Source organism: Denticeps clupeoides, chromosome 19 (genome assembly GCF_900700375.1).
Source record: "Denticeps clupeoides chromosome 19, fDenClu1.1, whole genome shotgun sequence".
Lineage (NCBI taxonomy): Eukaryota > Metazoa > Chordata > Actinopteri > Clupeiformes > Denticipitidae > Denticeps > Denticeps clupeoides.
The window spans coordinates 19,154,903-19,176,466 of NC_041725.1; the positions used below are offsets into that span (position 1 = coordinate 19,154,903).

Below are 21,564 nucleotides of genomic sequence, written 5' to 3' on the forward strand. Positions count from 1 at the left end.
CGCGCGCTGCTCGTTCTCGAGGTTCCCGGGGCGCGGGGACGAGATTTATACCACCTGACCGGCCTTCCGAAAGCCACGCCCCCTCTACGTCACCACAGGTTGACGCCCGCCGCGTGGAGGGTTACGGGTCTCCTTCATTACACAAATCCAGTCATGTAGATGTCATTGGGCTACTAATATTAATATTAATGCACAGAAATCCGTATGTAACTCTACAGTTCTACTTTTTCAAACATTTATTGTGTATTTACCCACTATTACTTTTATTATATTTCTTATTATATTACTATATTATATATACTATACTATATACTATATAGTAGAATAGAAAAATAATATAATACCTTTTATTGTGACTATACGCATGTACAATTAAAAACAGCTCATTCAGTCCTATCATATATATACAAAATAGTGCAGAAAATACAAAAAATAAATACAATACAAGGGCCGGGAATTACAAGTGAAATACATATAAACATATGGGAAGAATAAACACTTACACTGTATATTATATATAACACCATGCTCAGTATACATTTTCCCATATGTGTATGCGTATAAAGGTGTGTTTGTGAATAAAAGAGCTTTTTCTTCATAATAAGAGTATTTAAAAGTAAAAAGGAACCGTGCTGCGTCTTTGAATGCGAGTTGAACGTGAACCTGCCCCGGGCCTCTGTCGCCCTCTAGCGGGCAGGTCTGCGCTCCTGCGGCGGGGGAGAGGAGCGGCTCGTCCCGCCTGAGCTGCGCGTCCGGGCCTGTCCGCCCGCACTCCACGTCCGGCTGCGACGCCAGTCCGAGAGCCGCCGCGGTTTGCGCCATTTTCCGAGCCTGTCGCGTCTGCTTTTTTTTTGTTTTTTTCCGGCATTAAGTCCCCGGCCGAGAGGAGGCGCGGCGGCGGCGGCGGCGGCATTTCCGACTCGGTCCGCGGTGAGAGATATCCGCCTCCTCCCGCTGTCGGGCTGCACAGAGCCGGAGAGCCGCGGAGCTCCGGACCGATGAGCAGGTGAGCGGGGCCACGTTTTTATATCACTTTTATTTAGTTATCTAGTATTATTATTATTAATTCATTCGGCGCTGCAGCGACAGTCGGGAAGTTAAAGGTTCCGCAAAGTGGCTTTTAATGTAACCGTGAACGATGATGTTTCTGTTCATTAGTCTCCTGTCCAGTAGAGACTCTTTTCCTCGCATTTATACACCACGTGTGTATGTATGCGTGTGTTGGTGTGGTGTGTATGTATATGTGTGTGTGTTGCTGGTGTGTGTGTATGAATATATATGTGTGTTGGTGGTGTGTGTGTGTTATGTATATGTGGTGTGTATGTATGTGTGTGTGTGTTGGTGTGGTGTGTGTGTATGTATATATGTGTGTGTTGGTGGTGTGTGTGTGTATGTGGTGTGTATGTATATGTGTGTGAGTGTTGGTGTGGTGTGTGTATGTATGTGGTGTGTGTGTGTGTGTGTGTGTGTGATCAGTAGATAAATGTCATTCCGAGCACTCTCTGTCACTCTTGTCCCTGATAGTCACACTAATGTGTGTGTGTGTGTGTGTGTGTGTGTCTGGCGCGGGTTCCAGCGTCTCCAGACTTGGACGGAAAGCGGGTTTGGACGCGGCTGCACAGTACGTGGCGAGTCAAACGTGCACAGAGCGGAACATCATGCTCGATTAAACACTCACAGTGAGAGTGTGTGTGTCTATGCTAGTAAATGTGTGTGTGTGAGAATATATGTGTATGTGAGTGTGTGTGTGGTTGCTGAGGGTGTATGTATTTATCTGTGTTACGTATATGTGTGTGTGTGAGTACGTGTGTGAGTGTGTGTGAGTGTGTGTGTGTGAGTACGTGTGTGTGTTTGAGTGTGTGAGTACGTGAGTGTGTGTGTGTGTGTGTGTTTGTGAGTACGTGTGTGTGTGTGTCGGTGTGTGTGTATGAGTACGTGAGTGTGTGTGTGTGTAAGTGTGTGTGTTTGTGAGTACGTGTGTGTGAGTGTGTGTGTGTGAGTATGTGTGTGTGTGTGTGAGTACGCGTGTGAGTGTGTGTGAGTATGTGTGTGTATGAGTACGTGAGTGTGTGTGTGTAAGTGTGTGTGTGAGTGTGTGTGTTTGTGAGTACGTGTGTGTGAGTGTGTGTGTGAGTATGTGTGTGTGAGTACGTGTGTGTGAGTACGCGTGTGAGTGTGTGTGAGTATGTGTGTGTAACCCCTCCCAGCTTTATGTGTCTGCTGAGTCACGTGTTCATGTGCTGCAACCTCCATCAGTGTGTTATGAAGCAGAGGAGAACTTTCTCAGGCTTATCTAAGTCTGTTCGCCACACACACTTCCTCTGTCACAACACACACATGTGAGCAACTGCTGGCCTGGGATTGGACATGATGCTGATGTGTGTGTGTGTGTGTGTGTGTGCAGTGCTCATGGCTCAGATAAGTCTGTGTATATAACGCTGTGTGCGTCAGGAGACCACTCTCATCTTCTACCCTGATAAATGCTATCTTGTCGTCATTGTGTGTGCGTGTGTGTGTGTGTGTGTGCATGTGCGTGTGTGTGTTTTGTCCTCTTTTTTTTACTCTCTGCCCTCCTGCAGTTTGTGGCGAAGTCTCTGCTGATCTGAAGACCGTTGTCTGGCCTCAGGATGTCTGCCATAGACCCGTACCAGTACATCATTGTAAGCTCCTCATCTCCTTCCACACGTGACCATGTGACCACTTCTCCGTTAGGGGAATGATTACCGACAGAAACCATGGAACCAAGTGTAAAAATGAGAACATGTAAATTAGGGAGAGCTGAGATGGAACCGCCTCCTCGTCCAGACCCTTCCTGGTGCAGATGAATGGGAATGTTCTTGGAATGTTCTCGGAACGTTCTGAACGCTGCTATGTGTGTGTTTGCAGGTGGAGCAGCAGTACTCGCACAAGTTCACAGTGACAGTCCAGCGGGCAGAGAATGTCACCAAAGGAGCGCTGGGCGACCTCTGTAAGTGTGTGTGTGTGTATGTGGTGTGTATGTATATGTGTGTGAGTGTTGGTGTGGTGTGTGTATGTATGTGGTGTGTGTGTGTGTGTGTGATCAGACAGAATTGCGCTCAGACAGACTCTACAGAGATACTCTGCCAGGCTTAGCATGAGGACATATTTACTGTAGTGGACACGTTGAGAAGGTGCCTGCTCTCGCCGGCATCATCGCCCACGACGGCCCTCGCCAGTTCACTTTCAGAATGACTGCGAGTGACGCGCAGATCTGATAAAACGCGTCTCGAAACGCCTTCTCGCCGAGCTGCGCCGAGGAACTTAAATCAGGAGAACTTCCGTAACTGCATGCTGGTCCACTAGCTGATTGTGGTGCTCAGCTTGGTTCTACCGATGTGTGTGTGTGTGTGTGTGTGTGTGTGTGCAGTGGACACTCCTGACCCCTACGTGGAGCTCTTTATTCCGGCGGCTCCAGAGAGCCGCAAACAGACGCGGCACATCGACAACGACATCAACCCTCAGTGGAACGAGACCTTCCACTTCATCTTGGACCCCAACCAGGAGAACGTTCTCGAGGTGAGACGCCCGGACCGGGAATAGAATTTGTCTTATCTCCAGGATGCCACCAGACTCACCGTCTGGCTGTGTGTGTCTTCTCAGCTGACCTTGATGGATTCCAACTATCTCATGGACGAGACACTGGGCACCGCCTCCTATGACATCTCCAAAATCAAGGTGGACCAGACGGAGACGGTCGCCTTCCTCATTGGAAAAGTAAGAATAAGTGTTGAGGAGCTGCTTCACTTTTCTCGCCCACCGCGCCGACCGAGCGGCAGAGCGGCAAATTCGAAGCAGGAAGTAGCTCGGACCAGCAGGTTCATGTCCTCCACATCCCATATGTGGCACAGATCCCAGGTTCAAACCCCACTTACTAACATCGTGTCCCTGAGCAGGACACTTAACCCTGAGTGTCTCCAGGGGGGGGACTGTCCCTGTAAATACTGGATAAGGGCGTCTGCTAAATGCTGTAAATGTAAATGGATCCGCAAGGTTCTGAGGTTTGTGTTCTGTAGGTTGGAGATGGATGGTAGAACTGTGTGTGTGTGTGTGTGTGTGTGGTGAAGATTGTGGAGTGTGTGTCGAGCGAGAAGAAACAGACATTCATGGGGAGGAGATTAAAACACAGACTCCCCCGGTTCCTGACCTGACTGTTCTGCTGCAGTCGGCCTGACCTGGTCTGACCTCGCGGCTGCACCTCACGTCACTTTAAGGCAGCAGGAGCGTCTTCTTCTCACTGGGCCCGTGGGTTCAAAGCTCGAGGTGCCACTGAGGTCCCCTTGATGAAGGTCCCGTCCCCACACACTGCTCCCCGGGCGCCTGTCATGGTCCCCACTGTCATTAAGGGTGATGGTAAATACAGAGGACACGTTTCACCGTGTCACCGTGTGCTGCGCCGTAGTGTTTCACAATGACAACCACGTCACTTTCACAAAATAATAGATGTTATGGGTGTCATGGCTGCCCGGGTGCCTGTCATGGTGCCCACTGTCACCAAGGGTGATGGTTAAATACAGAGGACACGTTTCACCGTGACACATTGTGCTGCTCTGCAGTGTAGAGGAGGGAAAAAAAACGTTTAAGCCACTTTTTAGTTTGATCAGCTGTCAGCTGGCCCTTCGCGGGCAAGACGTGTCACTTCCTGTGTCAAGCCACCGTCCAGCCGCCACCTCTCACGCTGATGCTCTTCTGTTACAGGCAACCAAGGTCCACCTGCAGATGTCTTTGGAGGTCTGGTAAGGAGCACCACTACTACGGACGGTGACGTGCTGGTTAGCTCCTGCTTTTAAGAGCCACGCCCCCCCAGCGTTCCGCCCTTAAGACGCTGGTTAACGTGTTGTTGTGGCAGACACTGAACAGGCACCACACTCGTGGTGCTCAGCTCAGAAGATCGCAATCCATCAATACTTACTTCTAGCATCTCGTTTGTAGAGCCGCGTTCCAAGCATTCATCACAGCTGTAGAGTTTCTCTTCCGTCCCACAGCACGGACCTGGACCTGCGCTTCAGCCTGGCCCTGTGCGATAAGGAGAAGTTGTTCCGACAGGCACGGCGGGAGAAGGTGATGCTGGGAATAAAGAAGCTGCTGCACATGGAGAAGCCACAATTCCTGCCCAGCTCCCCACAGGAGGTACTGACCTGGATTAGAGGGGCTGCCAGTAGCCTGGTGGGGAAAACAGGCTCAGTCCCAGGTTCCAACCCCACTTACTACCATCGTGTCCCTAAGAACCGCACTGAACCCCGAGTGTCCCTTTAACTACTGACTCTAGTAAAATTGCGTTCAGACAGACTCTACAGAGATACTCTACTGGCTTAGCATGAGGACATATTTAGTGTAGTGGACTAAACCAGTAATCAGCAGGTTAGTACACCAGGTACAGGACTAAGATTGGACCAAATCATTTCTATAGTGCTAATGCAGGACTGGAGAAGTGAACGTTCTGTCGGGATAAAGGTGGCTGGTTTACTATTCCGTGATAAAGTCATCTGGCATATTGCTGAGCGCAGGAGTAACACAGACGAGGGTAAAGAAACGGTGCAGTAATAACATGTGAATAGGGGTGGTATAAATTCTGGAAGCGAGTACGGCACGCCAAGCTTTGCATTTACTGTCCTCCTCGTATCGGCTGACCTTAACCAGAGGACCCGTGGGCCTGTGTTTGAATCATAATGAAATAAATCAGTGGCCCCGCCCGACGTGTGTAAACACACCCCCCACACACACACACGCCGATATGATGTCCTCGGTAAAGGATTAAATTAGTTTACCGGCTTTGGTGTGTGAACTCCTAATCTCTTCAGTTCCCACACACGGTGATGTGGGGGTTTTACCTACGACCGTGACGGTGACCCCTCGCTGGGGTACGGAAAGTATTCAGACCCCCTCACATTTTTCCCTCTTTGTTTATTCTAGCATATGGCTGCAATGTAAGTTCATTTTTCCTTATTAATGTACACACAGCTCCCCACATTGACAGAAAAACACAGAAATGTTGACATTTTTGGCGATTTATTAAGAAGGAAAAACTATTCAGACCCTTTGCTCGGTATTTAGTAGAAGCGCCATTTTGAGTCTTTTGGGGAAAGATGCAACAAGTTTTTCACACCTGGATTTGGGGATCCTCTCTGCCGTCCCTCCTTGCAGATCCTCTCCAGTTCTGGCACGTTGGACGGTAAACGTTGGTGGACAGATATTTTTAGGTCTCTCCAGAGATGGGGTTTAAGTCAGGGTTCTGGTTGGGCCATTCAAGAACAATCCTGGAGTGGTGTGAAGCCCCTCCTTCATTATTTTAGCTGTGTGATTTGGGTCATTGTGTTGTTGGAAGATAAACCTTTGGCCCAGTGTCATCTTGGTGTCTACAGACCAGACAATCTTATTTCTCACCTTCTTGGAGCTTTTTTCTAGCAAACTCCATGCGGGCTTTCATGTGTCTTGCACTGAGGAGAAGCTTTGGGTTCTTCTTCACCTCTCTCACCTTCTCCCCCGATTGCTCAGTTTGGCCAGCTTCAGGAAGGGTTCTGGTGGTCCCAAACATGTTCCATTTAAATATCATGGAGGCCACTGTGCTCTTAGGAACCTTAAGTGCAGAAGAATTTTTTTGGAACCTTGGCCAGATCTGTGCTACAATTCTCTGAGCTCTTCAGGCAGTTCCTTTGACCTCATAATTCTTATGTGCTCTGACCTGCATTGTGAGCTGTAAGGTCTTATATAGACAGGGGTGTGGCTTTAATAATCAAGTCCAACCAGTATAATCAAACACAGGTGGAGTCAAATGAAGGTGTAGAACCATCTCAAGGATGATCAGAAGAGATTGACAGAACCTGAGCTAAAAAATATAGGGGTGTCACAGCAAAGGGTCTGAATACTTAGGACCAAGTGATATCAGTTTTTCATAATAAATCTGCAAAAATGTTAGCAATTCTTTGTTTTTCTGTCAATATGTGGTGCTGTGTGTACATTAATGTAGAAAAAAATAACTTCAATAATTGTAATTATTTAATGGCTGCAAAATGGCTGCAATATAACAAAGAATATAGAATAATATAAAATTCAAGAGGGTCTGAATACTTTCTGTACCCACAGTATCTGTGTTTGGCTTTTCTTCTATTCATTGCCTGGAAGGTGAGAAGGGACCAATAAAAAACAGTCACCCCAGTTACCGTTGGACATTGATAATAATGCAGCAACGTTCCTTATGCACCCGTCAATACAGTTGAACTCTACATCTATTTCTTTTTTGGGGTTGGAGTTGCACCTCGAAAGCGGACCAGCCCGTGTAGAAGAGTGTGATGAAATGTGCATGAACAGGGACAGGAAGTGACGTCACGGCCTCCCCTCTGACCAGGTCCCGGTGATTGCGGTGGTGGGCTCAGGCGGCGGTTTCCGGGCCATGGTGGGGTTCTCGGGCGTGATGAAGGCGCTGTACGAGTCGGGGGTTCTGGACTGCGCCACCTACGTTGCCGGGCTGTCCGGCTCCACCTGGTGAGTGGAGAACTCTGCTTGTGGGTTTGGGGGGGGTCTTCGGGGGGGCCCTGTTCATGCGGCGTTCCCCTTCTCCAACGCCAGGTACATGTCGACGCTCTTCTCCCACCCCGAGTGGCCCGGTAAAGGCCCGGGCCAGATAAACCAGGAGCTGATGCAGCGGGTCAGCAGCAACCCCCTGCGGCTGCTGCTGCCACAGCACATCACCAACTACATCCAGGCCCTGTGGAGCAAGAAGGCGGCCGGGCAGCCGGTCACCTTCACCGACATCTTCGGCATGCTGATCGGGGAGACGCTCATCCCCGCGGTGAGCTGTGCGCCGTGGTGATGCGCTTCTTACTGATCTGAATATGAAGAATGTTGATGTTATCACGTCAGGACTCTTTCGCTTTACCCCAGATTGCGTGAGGCCGTAACGTCTGAATCGTAACAGTAAACTAGACATTTAGCACGTAGCATTTACAGGGATAAAGGGTGGTAGTAGCCTAGAAAGTAACACACTCGTCTATGAACCAGAAGACCCAGGTTCAAATCCCACTTACTACCATTGTGTCCCTGAGCAGGACACTTAACCCTGAGTGTCTCCAGGGGGGGACTGTCCCTGTAGCTACTGATTGTAAATTGCTCTGGATAAGGGCGTCTGGTAAATGTAAAGGGGTGCTGGGCTTCTACATAAATCCGTCCTGCAGGTTTGGCGTAGCTGTAATGGTAACTCAGACGTGGCTCTGAGTTAAAAGCGATGCCACTTTTGTCTGTCTTGTCTGCAGAGAATGGACAGTAAACTCAGCGAAATGCAGGAGAAGGTGAACGAGGCCCAGTGTCCCCTCCCCCTCTTCACCTGTCTGCATGTCAAGCCCGACGTGTCCGAGCTCATGTTCGCAGGTGTGTAGATGTGTGTTTGAACAGCACGTGTGTGTGTGTGTGTGTGTGTGCGTGTGTTATGTGATTACGCTGGATTTATTATTTGCATAAATGGGAAGTCGCCTGTTTCCTCGTTCTCGTGAATAGATTCCAATGGACATGAGGAACCTACCGATGTTCTCATCACATGCACCACACACACACAGCAATTCTTCCAATTCTTCCTCTAATGGCTAATGGCAAACCCCCAATAATACAACAACAACAACATTTATTTCTTATATAGCCCAAAATCACATACAGTATGTCTCAATGGACTTATACTATACTAATACTTGCTCACCACGAAATGTGAGAAGAACGACAGCCGTCCGGTGGGTATGAACTCATTTCAGTGACGAGCACGTGGATCATGATGTCACTGTGAAGCTGAGACCATCGTATATAAGTACGATTACACCGGAGTGCAGGGGATGGTTGTATTCGTAGTCGGGGTCCTGGTGAGATTACGGTCCAGACCAGATTACTTTCACCGACGGTAATTTACTTCAAACCTCTGCATGTGCTGAATTCATTAATAATAAGGTGAAATGCAGCGTTGTCAGAGTGTGATTTAAAGTAAATTAAAAAAGGATTCACAAATACGCAAATCACCAGTTGCTTTAGCCACACCCCCATGTTATTTAGTCTAATAAGGTCGAATGTTTTTTTTTTACAGCGCCTGACATGAAGGGTTGAATTAAAATTTGAATACATTTTTGTGAGATGCTGTATGAGAGTATATTCACGCGCCGGTGTTTACTCGTATACGGCGGCACTTCACGGCAGGTACGAGCACACAGAGGTCACCGCACGAGGCGTGACGTTTCCTCACCCGAAATCCCGCATCCGGCTCGCTGCTGAGCGGAATGGAAGGAATGCGGCGGCGTGCCCGGCCCGGGAGGGGTTTCGGATTGAGTAAACGCGTGTGGGGTGTTGCGTTCGGGATCCCGAGACTACGAGTGTTGAGTCAGGAGGTGATTATTTATGGAAACGTTTCAGTTTCGCAACGGCCAAGCGGAAGGCGACAAGCTGACATTCTCACTAAAGTATTCCCCTTTGTTTGTGTGTGTGTGTGTGTGTGTGCGCGTGTGCGTGCATGCCTGTGTGTGTGTTTGTGTGTGTACAGTGGAGGAAATAATTATTTGACCCCTCGCTGATTTTGTAAGTTTGTCCAGTGACACAGAAATGAAAAGTCTCAGAACAGTATCATATTAATGTTAGGTTTATTTTAACAGTGACAGATAGCACATCAAAAAATAACTTTAAATAAAAGCTAGAAACTGATTTGCATTTCATTGAACCCCTACCAACCATTAAGAGTTCTGGCTCCCACAGAGTGGTTAGACACTCCAACTCAATTAGTCCCCCTCATGAATGACACCTGTCTTAACTAGTCACCTGTATAAAAGACACCTGTCCACAGACTCAATCGATCAGGCAGACTCCAAACTCTCCAACATGGGAAAGACCAAAGAGCTGTCCAAGGATGTCAGAGACAAAACTGTAGACCTGCACAAGGCTGGAATGGGACACAAAACCATTAGCAAGAAGCTGGGAGAGAAGGTGACAAGGTGATGACATTTTGAAGGTGATGACATTTTGTTGCACAAAATGACCATCAATCGACCTCGGTCTGGGGCTCCACGCAAGATCTCACCTCGTGGGGTCTCAATGATTCTGAGAAAGGTGAGAAATCATCCTAGAACTACATGGGAGGGGTTAGTTAATGACCTCAAAGTAGCTGGGACCACAGTCACCAAGAAAACCATTAGAAACACATTACACCACAATGGATTAAAATCCTGCAGTGCTTAACTCAACTCGCCGTGTTTGGAGGAAGAAAAATGCTGCCTATGACCCCCAAAACACCGTCCCCACTGTCAAGCATGGAGGTGGACAACTTCACTGCATCAACGGGAAAATGGACGGAGCCATGTATCGTAAAATCCTGAGCGACAACCTCTTTCCCTCTGCCAGGAAATTGAAAATGGGTCGTGGATGGGTGTTCAAGCATGACAATGACCCAAAACATACAGCAAAGGCAACAAAGGAGTGACTCAAGAAGAAGCACATCAACTTCATGGAGTGGCCTAGTCAGTCTCCTGACCTTAATCCAATAGAAAACCTATGGAGGGAGCTGAAGCTCAAAGTTGCACAGAGACCGCCTCGAAACCTTAGTGATTTAGAGATGATCTGCAAAGAGGAGTGGACCAAAATTCCTCCTAAAATGTGTGCAAACTTGGTTTGACCACTAAGTATTAAGTCTTTTTTTTGTTAGAGGGTTCAAATACTTATTTCACCCAATGAAATGCAAATCAGTTTCTATCTTTTATTTAAAGTTATTTTTTCAATTTTCCTTTTGATGTGCTATCTGTCACTGTTAAAATAAACCTACCATTAAAATGATACTGTTCAGAGACTTTTTATTTCATTGTCATTGGACAAACTTACAAAATCAGCGAGGGGTCGAATAATTATTTCCTCCACTGTATGTGTGTGTGTGTGACGTGTTAATGATGTTGGTCCCGGTGTCCCGCTGTACAGAACTTGTCTGCTCTCTGATTTGCACGCTGAGTTGAATTCGGCGCCAACGTCCTGCCAGAATCTCAAAATGATTTTTTTTTTTTTGTCTGTCTGTCTGACTTCATAAAAACGACGTGCGTGTGTTTCTTTAAACGGACAGACTGGGTGGAGTTCACCCCCTACGAGATCGGCATGGCCAAATACGGCACCTTCATGACCCCCGACCTCTTCGGCAGCAAGTTCTTCATGGGGACGGTGGTGAAGAAGTACGAGGAGAACCCGCTGCACTTCCTCATGGGTAGGCGAGCGCGGCCGAGTAAACTAGGCAGGCCCCTCCCCCTCGGGAACGCGCGTGACCGCCCCGCCGCGCGCGTGTGTGTTGGTGTGTCCGCAGGTGTGTGGGGCAGTGCATTCTCCATCCTCTTCAACCGGGTGCTGGGACTGAGGGAGACCGGAGGGAGCGGCAGCACCATGGAGGAGGAGCTCGGTGAGTGTGGCGTGGATGCACGCGCAGGAACGCCGTTCGCCGTTCTTCATTTGGCTGGTGTGCTTTACAGAGCAGATTAAACCCGAGCACATTGTGGGGAGGAACAGCGTGGACAACGACGAAGAGCCGCGCAAAGGTGAGGAGCAGGACAACTTCCGTCCCTTTTCTGGTCCTCTGGGTCCATGGAGAATCATTTTACATTTTACATTTCCAGCATTTACCAGACGTCCTTATCCAGAGCGACTTACAATCAGTAGTTACAGGGACAGTCCCCCCCCTGGAGACACTCAGGGTTAAGTGTCCTGCTCAGGGACACAATGGTTCATAGACGAGTGTGTTACCCACTAGTAGTTACAGGGACAGTCCCCCCCTGGAGACACTCAGGGTTAAGTATCCTGCTCAGGGACACGATGGTAGTAAGTGGGGTTCGAACCTGGGTCTTCTGGTTCATAGGCCAGTGTGTTACCCGCTAGGCTACTAGCACCCTAAATCGGTTCACGTTGTGTTCAGTATTTTTCCGTATTTGGTTGTTCGGTGCCCCGCCCTGAATCGTCACCGGAAAGGCGCGCCATTCAGCGGCCGTGCCGCTTAAATAAACAACAGCAACGCATTCCGACTGGGGAACTAGTTTGGACTGCGCCCCAAAGTTGCGGTGATAACACACCCGGTGCCGACCCACCTTTCATTCCCCAGATGAGCCAGACGTGTACCAGATGACGGTAAACCTGTAAACCGACATCGTAACCCGTGTCATTTAGGGTTGCTGTTAGACTGCATGTCACTTATCGGCTGATCTCTCATGCAAACGTGTGCGGTGAACTGAGTCACGGTCTGATGTCATTTCCTGCTTTCCAGTTATAACGTGGCCCCACGCTGCCAGTGACCAGAATATCGGCCCTGCTGTTCATTACAATATGAACTTATTTATCGCCACTAGTGGTTCGCAAAATGCCTCATTCGTTGATTAACCGCGATTAATTCTCAAGACTAAAGCTTGCTGTAAAGTTTGGTGAGCAGTGGGCGGCCATGAGAGGCGCCCGGGGAGCAGTGTGTGGGGACGGTGCTTTGCTCAGTGGCACCTCGGCGGATCGGGATTTGAACCGGCCACCTTCTGATTACGGGGCCACTTCCTGAACCGCTAGGCCACCACTGCCCCTCCGACTGGAGCGCCGCCACACTAGAACGTTGCCCGAACATTTTTAAAAAGTTCTTTAAAAAGCACTTAACAATAAAAAATACTGTAGTGGCTGGTGCTCCATTCGACTAGCCGAGGCGACCAGCACCTTAAGACCAAGAAAACCAAGTTTGTTCAAAAAGTATTTCAGATGAATCTAACACACACACACACACACACACACACACAAAATATTAATCTGGCACTTAACAATTCCCAGCATGTTGTATTCCTGACAAGTTCGGCCTTATCAGGACTCTTAGTTTTGTAACTAAATCTATAGAAACTGAACGAGAATTGCTGGTTTCCTCCTGTAAGTCGCTTTGGATAAAAACGTCTGCCAAGTAAAGTAAAGTAGAGTAGAGTAAAGTAAAGTAAAGTAGAGTAAAGTCGAGTAGAGTAGAGTAAAGTAAAGTCGAGTAAAGTAAAGTCGAGTAGAGTAAAGTAGAGTAAAGGAAAGGAAAGGAAATGGCTCCATTGTCATGAAGGAGGAACAACAATTTGTTGCCGCTCCTCTTCTCCCTGCAACGCAGACACGCCCACATTCAGCTGCGGTTTTACGCCGCTACTTTATTTGAACATGTATTTGAACATGTTTGTAAGTGAATCGTAGTGATTTTCCAGCATGTGACCTGTCTGCCTCCGCTGTCTGCCAGGCGGGACGGAGAACCCGGAGGCCGAGGACGAGTTCCGGCAGCAGGTGAAGGCCAGCTGGGTCCAGCGGATGTTCACGTCGCTGTTCAGCGACTCGGCGCTGTTCAACACGCGCGAGGGCCGCGCCGGCAAGGTCCACAACTTCATGCTGGGCCTCAACCTCAACGCCAACCAGCCCTTCTCGCCCTTCAGCGAGTTCATGCTCCGCGATGACGAGACCGACGCCGTGACAGGTCACAATACTTGAGTGTTACAGGGGTGTGTTGCGGTGAAGAGAACGTTTTCATTTCTATCTGATCTGGCCTTGCGTCCACACGGAGACGCCGTTTCAGGGGACCCGCAACAGGTTTTTTTTCTAAAATTGGTTCCAGAGTGAATTTTTTTGGGAAAACACTAATGTACCCAACCTCCAACCTGACCTTTAACCCCAAACGCGTCCTATTTGGCGGATAGCACGTTCACAGGCGGATAAAACAGTGCTCGGGACGTTCTCACCAGTCAAGGTGAGCGGGGGGTTACCTACAGGTGTGGAGGGGGGGTAAAACAGCGTTCGGGACGTTCTCTGTTGTCCCCATGTGGACGACTACATTTCAGATAACGCTCCCGCATGGACGCAGGTTTTTTAGAAACCGAAAACTCATTGTCATGTGGACGTGGCCTCAGTCAGAGGTGAAAGGTGATGAACCAGGATGTTAAAGTCAGAACAAAGTCAGACTCTGTTGCTGTTCTCGGCTAATCATGTGTTGGAATGCTGCTGAACTCCTACGAGGGACGAGCAGAGTAAACAGATAAAAAAAGAACTACTCTGCTCTACCACACCAGTTAGTCCTGTGGGAAAAGAAAGTGGATTCAACAAAGTACCACTTGGTTATGGTTATAAGAATGGAGCTCTGCATCTTACATTTACATTTACAGCATTTACCAGACGCCCTTATCCAGAGTGTCTTACAACCAGTAGTTACAGGGACAGTCCCCCCCTGGAGACACTCTGTGGACCTTGTAAACAGTGGACCAAAGTGGACCTTGCCAAACATTCTAAACAGAGAAAATCTGTTACAGGCCACCCTCACGACCCAGCCACCAACACGGCCAGAGGGGGCTTTTAGAACTGTGAAGATACTCAGAAATCTCCACAGCGTGATATTGTCTTCAGTCCTTTTGAGGTTCCACGATTGGAACCACACTCGTCTATGAACCAGAAGACCCAGGTTCAAACCCCACTTACTACTATCGTGTCCCTGAGCAGGACACTTAACCCTGAGTGTCTCCAGGGGGGGACTGTCCCTGTAACTACTGACTTTAAGTTGCTTTGGATAAGGGTGTCTGGTAAATACTGTAAATGTAGAACACCCCGTTGTTTTTTCCCTTCATTTCTGCGTTTCCCCCTTTTTTTGTAGGAAATTGTAGATTAAAAACGCAGGGCTGCCTCATTTCCTCGCAGAGTTCGCGTCTTTGGGGGGGACGCCTGACTGTTCCCGTCTATCCGAAGAGACAAAGCCCCGCGGAGTGCTGGGAATGGCTTATAAAAGCAATGCTGGGAAATGATAAGAGGGCTTTTGGTTAGTGTGTTCCTGGCCGGGGTCCTGGATGGTGGGATGTGATGGAACTGAGACGGAAATGCCAGTTAAACCAGATCAATGATTATGTCGTCTCCAATTCCATCATAATTTACCCTTACGAGGGCAGTTTCATTTTACGTATAAATATACAGCTTAGGGCTCTATTCTTTAACGTGCGGTTACGGTACAGATATGCGATGTTAGTTGTAGGACTTTGAGGATCTGGACCTCCTCGGATGACCACTGCGTGGGAAATCTCTCCAGAATCCTGGACCTCCATTTGTTTTAGTTGTGGGATCTGGCTGCGTTTAGAAGGTTTTTCTGTTGAAAACGAAGCCCTCCAGCCTTCAGCGTGAAGGTGAAGGTGACACAGGCTCAGCTGCTTCCTATGTCACCAAAAGGTTTTTTTTCATCAAAAGGTTTTTTGTTTGAATATTTTTTAGATGTTTGATGAGGTTCCAGGTAACTTCGTGTCGAGGGAAATCACCTGCCGTGCTGCAGTTAGTCAGCGGCTATTAAAAATGTCATCCGAGTCTCTGCTTGTCTCCACATCTCCAACTGGCTGTAGGTGTTTAGAGGAAATTCGCTCCGTGGGGTTCACCGTACAACGTTTTCTGGAATGTTCTCAGACCCCGACGAGTTCGACCGCATCTACGAGCCGCTGGACGTGAAGAGTAAGAAGATTCACGTGGTGGACAGCGGCTTGACCTACAACCTGCCGTACCCCCTCATCCTGCGCCCGCAGCGCGGCGCCGACCTCATCATCTCGTTCGACTTCTCGGCCCGGCCCAGCGACTCCAGCCCCCCCTTCAAGGTCAGAGGTCACAAACAGGGCCCATGAGCACACAAAAAAGCCAAAACCAGAATAATATAAATGTACCTTCAGTTAAAGGGTTTCTACAGTCTCAGCAGGCTACGTTTTTAAAACCGAGACTCATTTAATGTCCCTACTGGTTCAATTTAAGAAAGAACATTGGATTCATCACACGCTATCTGTCCTAGCTGAGTAGAAGTATTGCGGGTGGATGGAGAACTTCTACTGATCCTCATTGCAGGAGCTGCTCTTGGCGGAGAAGTGGGCTCGGATGAACAAGCTGCCCTTCCCCAAAATCGACCCCAAGGTGTTCGACCGCGAGGGTCTGAAGGAGTGCTACGTGTTCAAACCCAGGCCAGGGGACAAGAACTGCCCCACGGTCATCCACTTCGTGCTGGTCAACATCAACTTCAGGACGTACAAAGCGCCCGGTGAGTTGATCTCCGGCCTCTTGGAGCATCAGAAACGTGGCGTTACAGCGCCGTGAAGGTATCTCCCCCCCAAAGTAAACACGCCGTTTCGCACACGCGGAATGTGCTACATACCGCACACAGAGGAGATCTTCCCCACGTCTGCAGACCAGCCGTGACCGTAGTCGAGTCACCTCGGAAACTCTTACTTGCAGGGGTGCCGCGCGACACGGAGCAGGAGCGGGAGTTCGCCGACTTTGACATCTTTGATGACCCTGAGAGCCCCTACTCCACCTTCAACTTCCAGTACTCCAACAAGGCCTTCAAGCAGCTGCACGACCTCATGGAGTTCAACACCCTCAACAACATTGATGTACGTGTGCCAGCGGTTGGACGATCGTCAGGTAGATCTGTTTTATTCTGCAGAACTTTGTCAATCTGAGGGACGTTGGTGTGTGACCACAAATTCATCCTCCGGGTTGGTTTCACCTCAGTCCCGCCTTGAGTAGGTTCACCTCAGGGCCAGAATCAGCTGTGTACCTTCATCTGAAGGACAAAGGACACTCGTTTCTGGACGAGAATGCTGAAATATTGGACAGAGAAGGAGTGAGGGAAGCTTTGCGTGTGCAAATCAACAACAGAGGTGGAGGCCTCAGACACAACTTATCTCCAACCTACTTCATCCATCCCCGGAAAAATCAGGCCCACCAGGTCGGCCACATTTAACGACCCGCTTGATGGGGGTAGGAGGAGCTGCCAGGGCGGGGCTGTCACATCCATTCAAGGCGGGATTGAGGTGAAACCAACCTGGAGGATACATTTGTGGTCACAAGCCAGATTCCCTCAGATTGACAAAGTTCTGTGGAGGCAGAATGAAACGTCTCTACGTTAAAGAAAGAAAGAAAGTCCAGTTGCCGCGACTCAACTTTCAGACGAGATTCAAAGTGATAAACATGGCCAGATTATTGGAGGAAGAATTCCAGATCCAGGAACGTTGTGTAACATGCGATGTTCTTCCCCCCCCAGGTCATTAAAGAGGCGATCAAGGACAGCATCGTTTACCGCAAGGAGAACCCGTCTCGCTGCTCCGTGTCCCTCTCGCTCGACGAGATCCAGAACAAGAAGTTCCTAAAGAGGGACGTCCGTGGCAAGCTCCGCCCAGCTGACCTCCCGAGGGCGGGGCTGGCCTCGGCCAAGGGCCTGCCGGGCTTCTGCAGCACGTCCAGCTGAGTCCGGGGAACCGCACATCTCCCTGGGTTACAGGTCTACATATAGAAATGTGAAATCCGTGATGGATATGGGGGGGTGTGTTGGGGAAAAAAGAAAAACTTGAGGACGGCTGTGGGTGAGCTGAAGTCCTGCTGGGATTAACTGAGTGGGCGTCGCCCACCTCCCTCCTCTCTGGCCGTGAGGTGTATTTGGGTGGCGGGTGGGGTAACTGGGTGGACTGGACCCATTTTTTGTTGTTGTTGTTCTGGATTCCTCTGTATTGAACGTTGCTGACCTGTTTCTTCATCTTCTCTTGAGATGGTGTCCGAGATCTTGCTCTGCTCTGATTGGTCAATGTATCTCACACCCCTTTTGTTCCCTCATTGTCAGTGTAGAAACAAATTCGTCAGAGCTAGAACATCTGAACCCTTCAGGCCACTTCAGGAGCTTCTCAGTGTTATGGGATCTTGTAAAAGATGATGGAGATCAGAGGGACCCCAGTAAATCCACGAAAGTTGGATGAGTTTGACTCACGTCTGGCATGAAGACATCCCATGATGCCCAGCATTACCACACACGTGCTGATTGGCTGACGGAGAAAGCAAGGCCAGTGTTCTATGCGGATTGGCTGATAAAAACAGCAGATTAGTGCTGGATGCTGATTGGTTCATAAGTGCCTGGGCTTTTAACTCACTTTTCAACTTTTTATATTAAACAGTATGTTTATTTTTTTTAAGTTAATCATGAACTTTTTGACCAACTTTTTGTCCAGGTTTGTTTAAAGTTGTAATAAAATAAAAGTGGTAAGATGTTTACATTTAATAATAATGACATTAATAATATTAATAAATAATAGTGGTTGATATTTTAATACTTTTACTGGCATAATAAATGCAATTTCTTTTGCATTCACTGAAAGCGTTTTGTTCATGTTTCCCACACCTCAGATGTGTGATGGGGACTTAACACCACTTTCGGTTTGAAATCACTTCCTGCACTGTGTGTGTTTCAGTGTGTGTTAGTGTGCACGTGTTGTGTGAGTGTGCTTGTGTGAGTGTGTGTGGGTGTGTCTGCGCATGTTGTGTACATGTGTGTGAGTACGCGTGTGTGTGTGTGCATGTGTGTGTTAGTGTGTACATGTTGTGTGAGTGTGCGTGTGTGTGGGTGTGTCTGCGCATATTGTGTGAATGTGTGATCGTGTGTGAGTTTTAGTGTGTGTGTGTGTGTGTGTGTTAGTGTGTACGTGTTGTGTGTGTGTGTGTTAGTAAGTACGGGTGTGAGCATGTGTGAGTGCGTGTGTGTGTTAGTGTGTACATGTTGTGTGTGTGTGTGTGTGAGTGTGCATGTGTGTGTACGTGAGTGTGTGTTAGTGTGTACGTGTGGTGTGTGAGTGCGTGTGTTTGTGTGTACGTGAGTGTGTTAGTGTGTACGTGTTGTGTGTGAGTGCGTGTGTTTGTGTGTACGTGAGTGTGTTAGTGTGTACGTGTTGTGTGTGAGTGCGTGTGTTTGTGTGTACGTGTTTGTGTGTGAGTGCGTGTGTTTGTGTGTACGTGAGTGTGTTAGTGTGTACGTGTTGTGTGTGAGTGTGCGTGTGTTAGTGTGTACATGTTGTGCGTGAGTGTGTGTGTTAGTGTGTACGTGTTGTGTGTTATTGTGTGTGTGTTGTGTGAGCGCGCATGTTAGTGTGTACGTGTCGTGTGTGTTAGTGTGTATGTGTGAGTGCGTGTGTGTGTGTGTACATGTGACACTTTGCTGGTTTTACTTGAATTGGTTTTGGAATTCGTTGGTGAGATGAGTGTTAAGACCTCATTTTCTGGCGTGTGTGAGCGCGGACTGAACGTTCAGCGTTTTGATGGCATCAAATAAACGCCGCGTGCAACACTGCCATCAATTTCCGTCCAAATCCCGACAAACGAACGCAGCTACAGTGACAACGAGTGTTTGGAGCGTCCGGACCCGGAGCGGCGCTGTTCTCAGATCAGGCGGCCACGGTCCCTACCGGCACCAACTAGAAAACCAGCAAGCGACGTCATTACCACACTAATCAATTATACCCCATTATTCACCCCATTATCAGTAGGGACCAATCCCGAGCCAGCAAGACACCTGCTCCCCGGGCGCCTGTCACCAAGGGTGACGGTTAAATACAGAGGGCACGTGTCACCGTGTGCTGTGCTGCAGTGTCTCACAATCGCTTCACTTTCATGTGTTCCAGCTTGCTGTGATCCGGCATTCCTCGTATCCAGTCACACACACACACACACACACACACTCCTCCCATATGTAGGAGGACTGGTGGTGGAATCATTAAACACACACACACACACACACACACACGAGTGTGCATTCACGATTCCCCCTGTTTTGATGGTTTCTTCGAGATTACACACACAGGATTGCGCTGTAAATTGTATTTACTTCTGCGAGTGCGAGTGTGTGTAGGAGTGTGTGACTCAGGAGTGTGTTGTCGACAAAAGCTACTTCTGGCTTGTTTGCATCTGTGGGCGTCCTGGATTTATGCCTAAAAAGTGTTTTGCGTGTGTGTGTGTTTAGTCTTAGTCTTGTTTGGGGGACGCCTACTCGGCGCGTCATCAGGCAGATAAAGGAACGGCTTCATCATCAGCAGCAGAAACACTGCAGCACAGCACACGGCGTCACGGATGAAACATGTCCTCTGTATTTGATCAGTGGGCACCATGACAGGTCAAAGTGAAGTGATACACAGCAGCACAGCACACGGTGCACACAGTGAAATGTGTCCTCTGCATTTAACCCGTCACCCTGAGTGAGCAGTGGGCACCATGACAGGCGCCCGGGGAGCAGTGTGTGGGGACGGTGCTTTGCTCAGTGGCACCTTGGCAGATCGGGGTTTGAACCGGCAACCTTCTGATTACGGGGCCGCTTCCTTAACCGCTAGGCCACCACTGACCCGGTCAGTGGTTCTGGCTCGGAGAGCTTCCTCGTCAGTGGTACATTTACAGCGTTTACCAGACGCCCTTATCCAGAGCCACTTACAGTCAGTAGTTACAGGGACAGTCCCCCCCTGGAGACACTCAGGGTCAAGTGTCCTGCTCAGGGACACGATGGTAGTAAGTGGGGTTTGAACCCGGGTCTTCTGGTTCGTAGGCGAGTGAGTTACCCGCTAGAAATGGAAAGTGCCGTTTTAGCCCCCCGACCATTAGTCAGGGCGGTTGCATAATTCAGTTCCGGCAGTCCGGGCCTGCGGGGTGGAAAAAGCCGTCGTCTGTGGACGTCACAGAGGGCAGATGTGGGGCCGAGGGGGGACGCTGGGGTCAGACAGGCAGATCTGAAAAATGAATCAGCTGCCTGGTCCCTACCGTACAGCCCACGTGTACGCGTGTGGGGCGGGGAATCGCACCCTTCTTCTCAAATGATCATCTTTGTACGCCTCCTGCTGGAGAAAAGGAGTTGGTGCATCGCCTCAGTTCTTTTGTTTCACAGATTTATATTCACAAACCTCCTGGTGTGGGTTGAAATACTGCAGCAGTATTTCTTTAAATAAGAATAAGAATAATACTTTTTTATTCATACTGCCCTTTCTCTTGATCTCAAAGGGCTTTGGGTTAAAAAAAAAAAAGGGGGGGGGGGCAGACATTAAAATAGAAAAAGGAAGAAAAGAACAATAAATCTGTTGAGAAGGTGCCCAAGTGTCTAAAAAGTGTTGCTGCTGCAGCTCCTTCACTGGATGATGAATAAAGAGACTGATTTGCTGAAGACGTTTATTCATGCCCACACTGTTCCATGTGGTGTTAGCGTCATATTTTTAAATGGACACGTTAAAGTGCAGAATCTCATGCCTTAATTAAAGTGCACAGTGGTCAGTATAAATGTATTTATTATAAACGTTTTTTAATCCCAAAGGAAATTGCTTTTCTGTATTTAATCGTCACCCTTGGTGAGTAGTGGGCACCATGACAAGTGCCCGGGGACCAGTGTGTGGGGACAGTACTTTGCTCAGTGGCACCTCAGCGGATCGGGATTCGAACCGGCAACCTTCTAATTATGGGGCCATTTACACATACAACTGCGCACAGATGTGTGAATACAGATGTGCATTCAGAAACTGTCTTTCGCCTTAAAGATGTGCATGAATTGTTATTATTTTTATTTAGATAGATAAGTACTACTTGGCTTCGTGTTTGTTTTAGATGTGCATTTCAAGTATTCTGAATACATTACTTTTAGCAACAAAATAATTATGTAACCAGTACTCCAGCATCACTTTTTTCCAGGTTTGTCTTCTATACACCTCTAATGCACCCTATATCACCGATGTGCACGACTGACAGAGAGAAGGAAGGAGGGAAGAG

General features: G+C 48.5%; 1 protein-coding gene across 2 annotated transcripts; it reads left to right on the top strand.

Moving 5' to 3' along the window:
• Positions 1-809: 809 nt before the first annotated feature.
• On the top strand, positions 810-18,048 carry LOC114769340 (cytosolic phospholipase A2-like). Of its 2 annotated transcripts, XM_028962269.1 has the most exons (19): positions 810-1,006; positions 1,577-1,621; positions 2,580-2,660; positions 2,887-2,968; positions 3,389-3,537; positions 3,622-3,735; positions 4,717-4,754; positions 5,004-5,148; positions 7,364-7,500; positions 7,585-7,807; positions 8,268-8,382; positions 11,087-11,224; positions 11,321-11,413; positions 11,484-11,549; positions 13,244-13,474; positions 15,430-15,614; positions 15,856-16,045; positions 16,240-16,397; positions 17,051-18,048. In XM_028962269.1, exons 3-19 carry the CDS (start codon positions 2,628-2,630, stop codon positions 17,252-17,254), a joined length of 2,301 nt encoding a protein of 766 aa, XP_028818102.1. In that variant the 5' UTR covers positions 810-1,006; positions 1,577-1,621; positions 2,580-2,627; the 3' UTR covers positions 17,255-18,048. The 2 variants fall into 2 exon arrangements, with proteins under 2 accessions (XP_028818102.1, XP_028818101.1); XM_028962268.1 differs by lacking the exon at positions 1,577-1,621 and having other exon boundaries at positions 811-1,006.
• Positions 18,049-21,564: the final 3,516 nt, after the last annotated feature.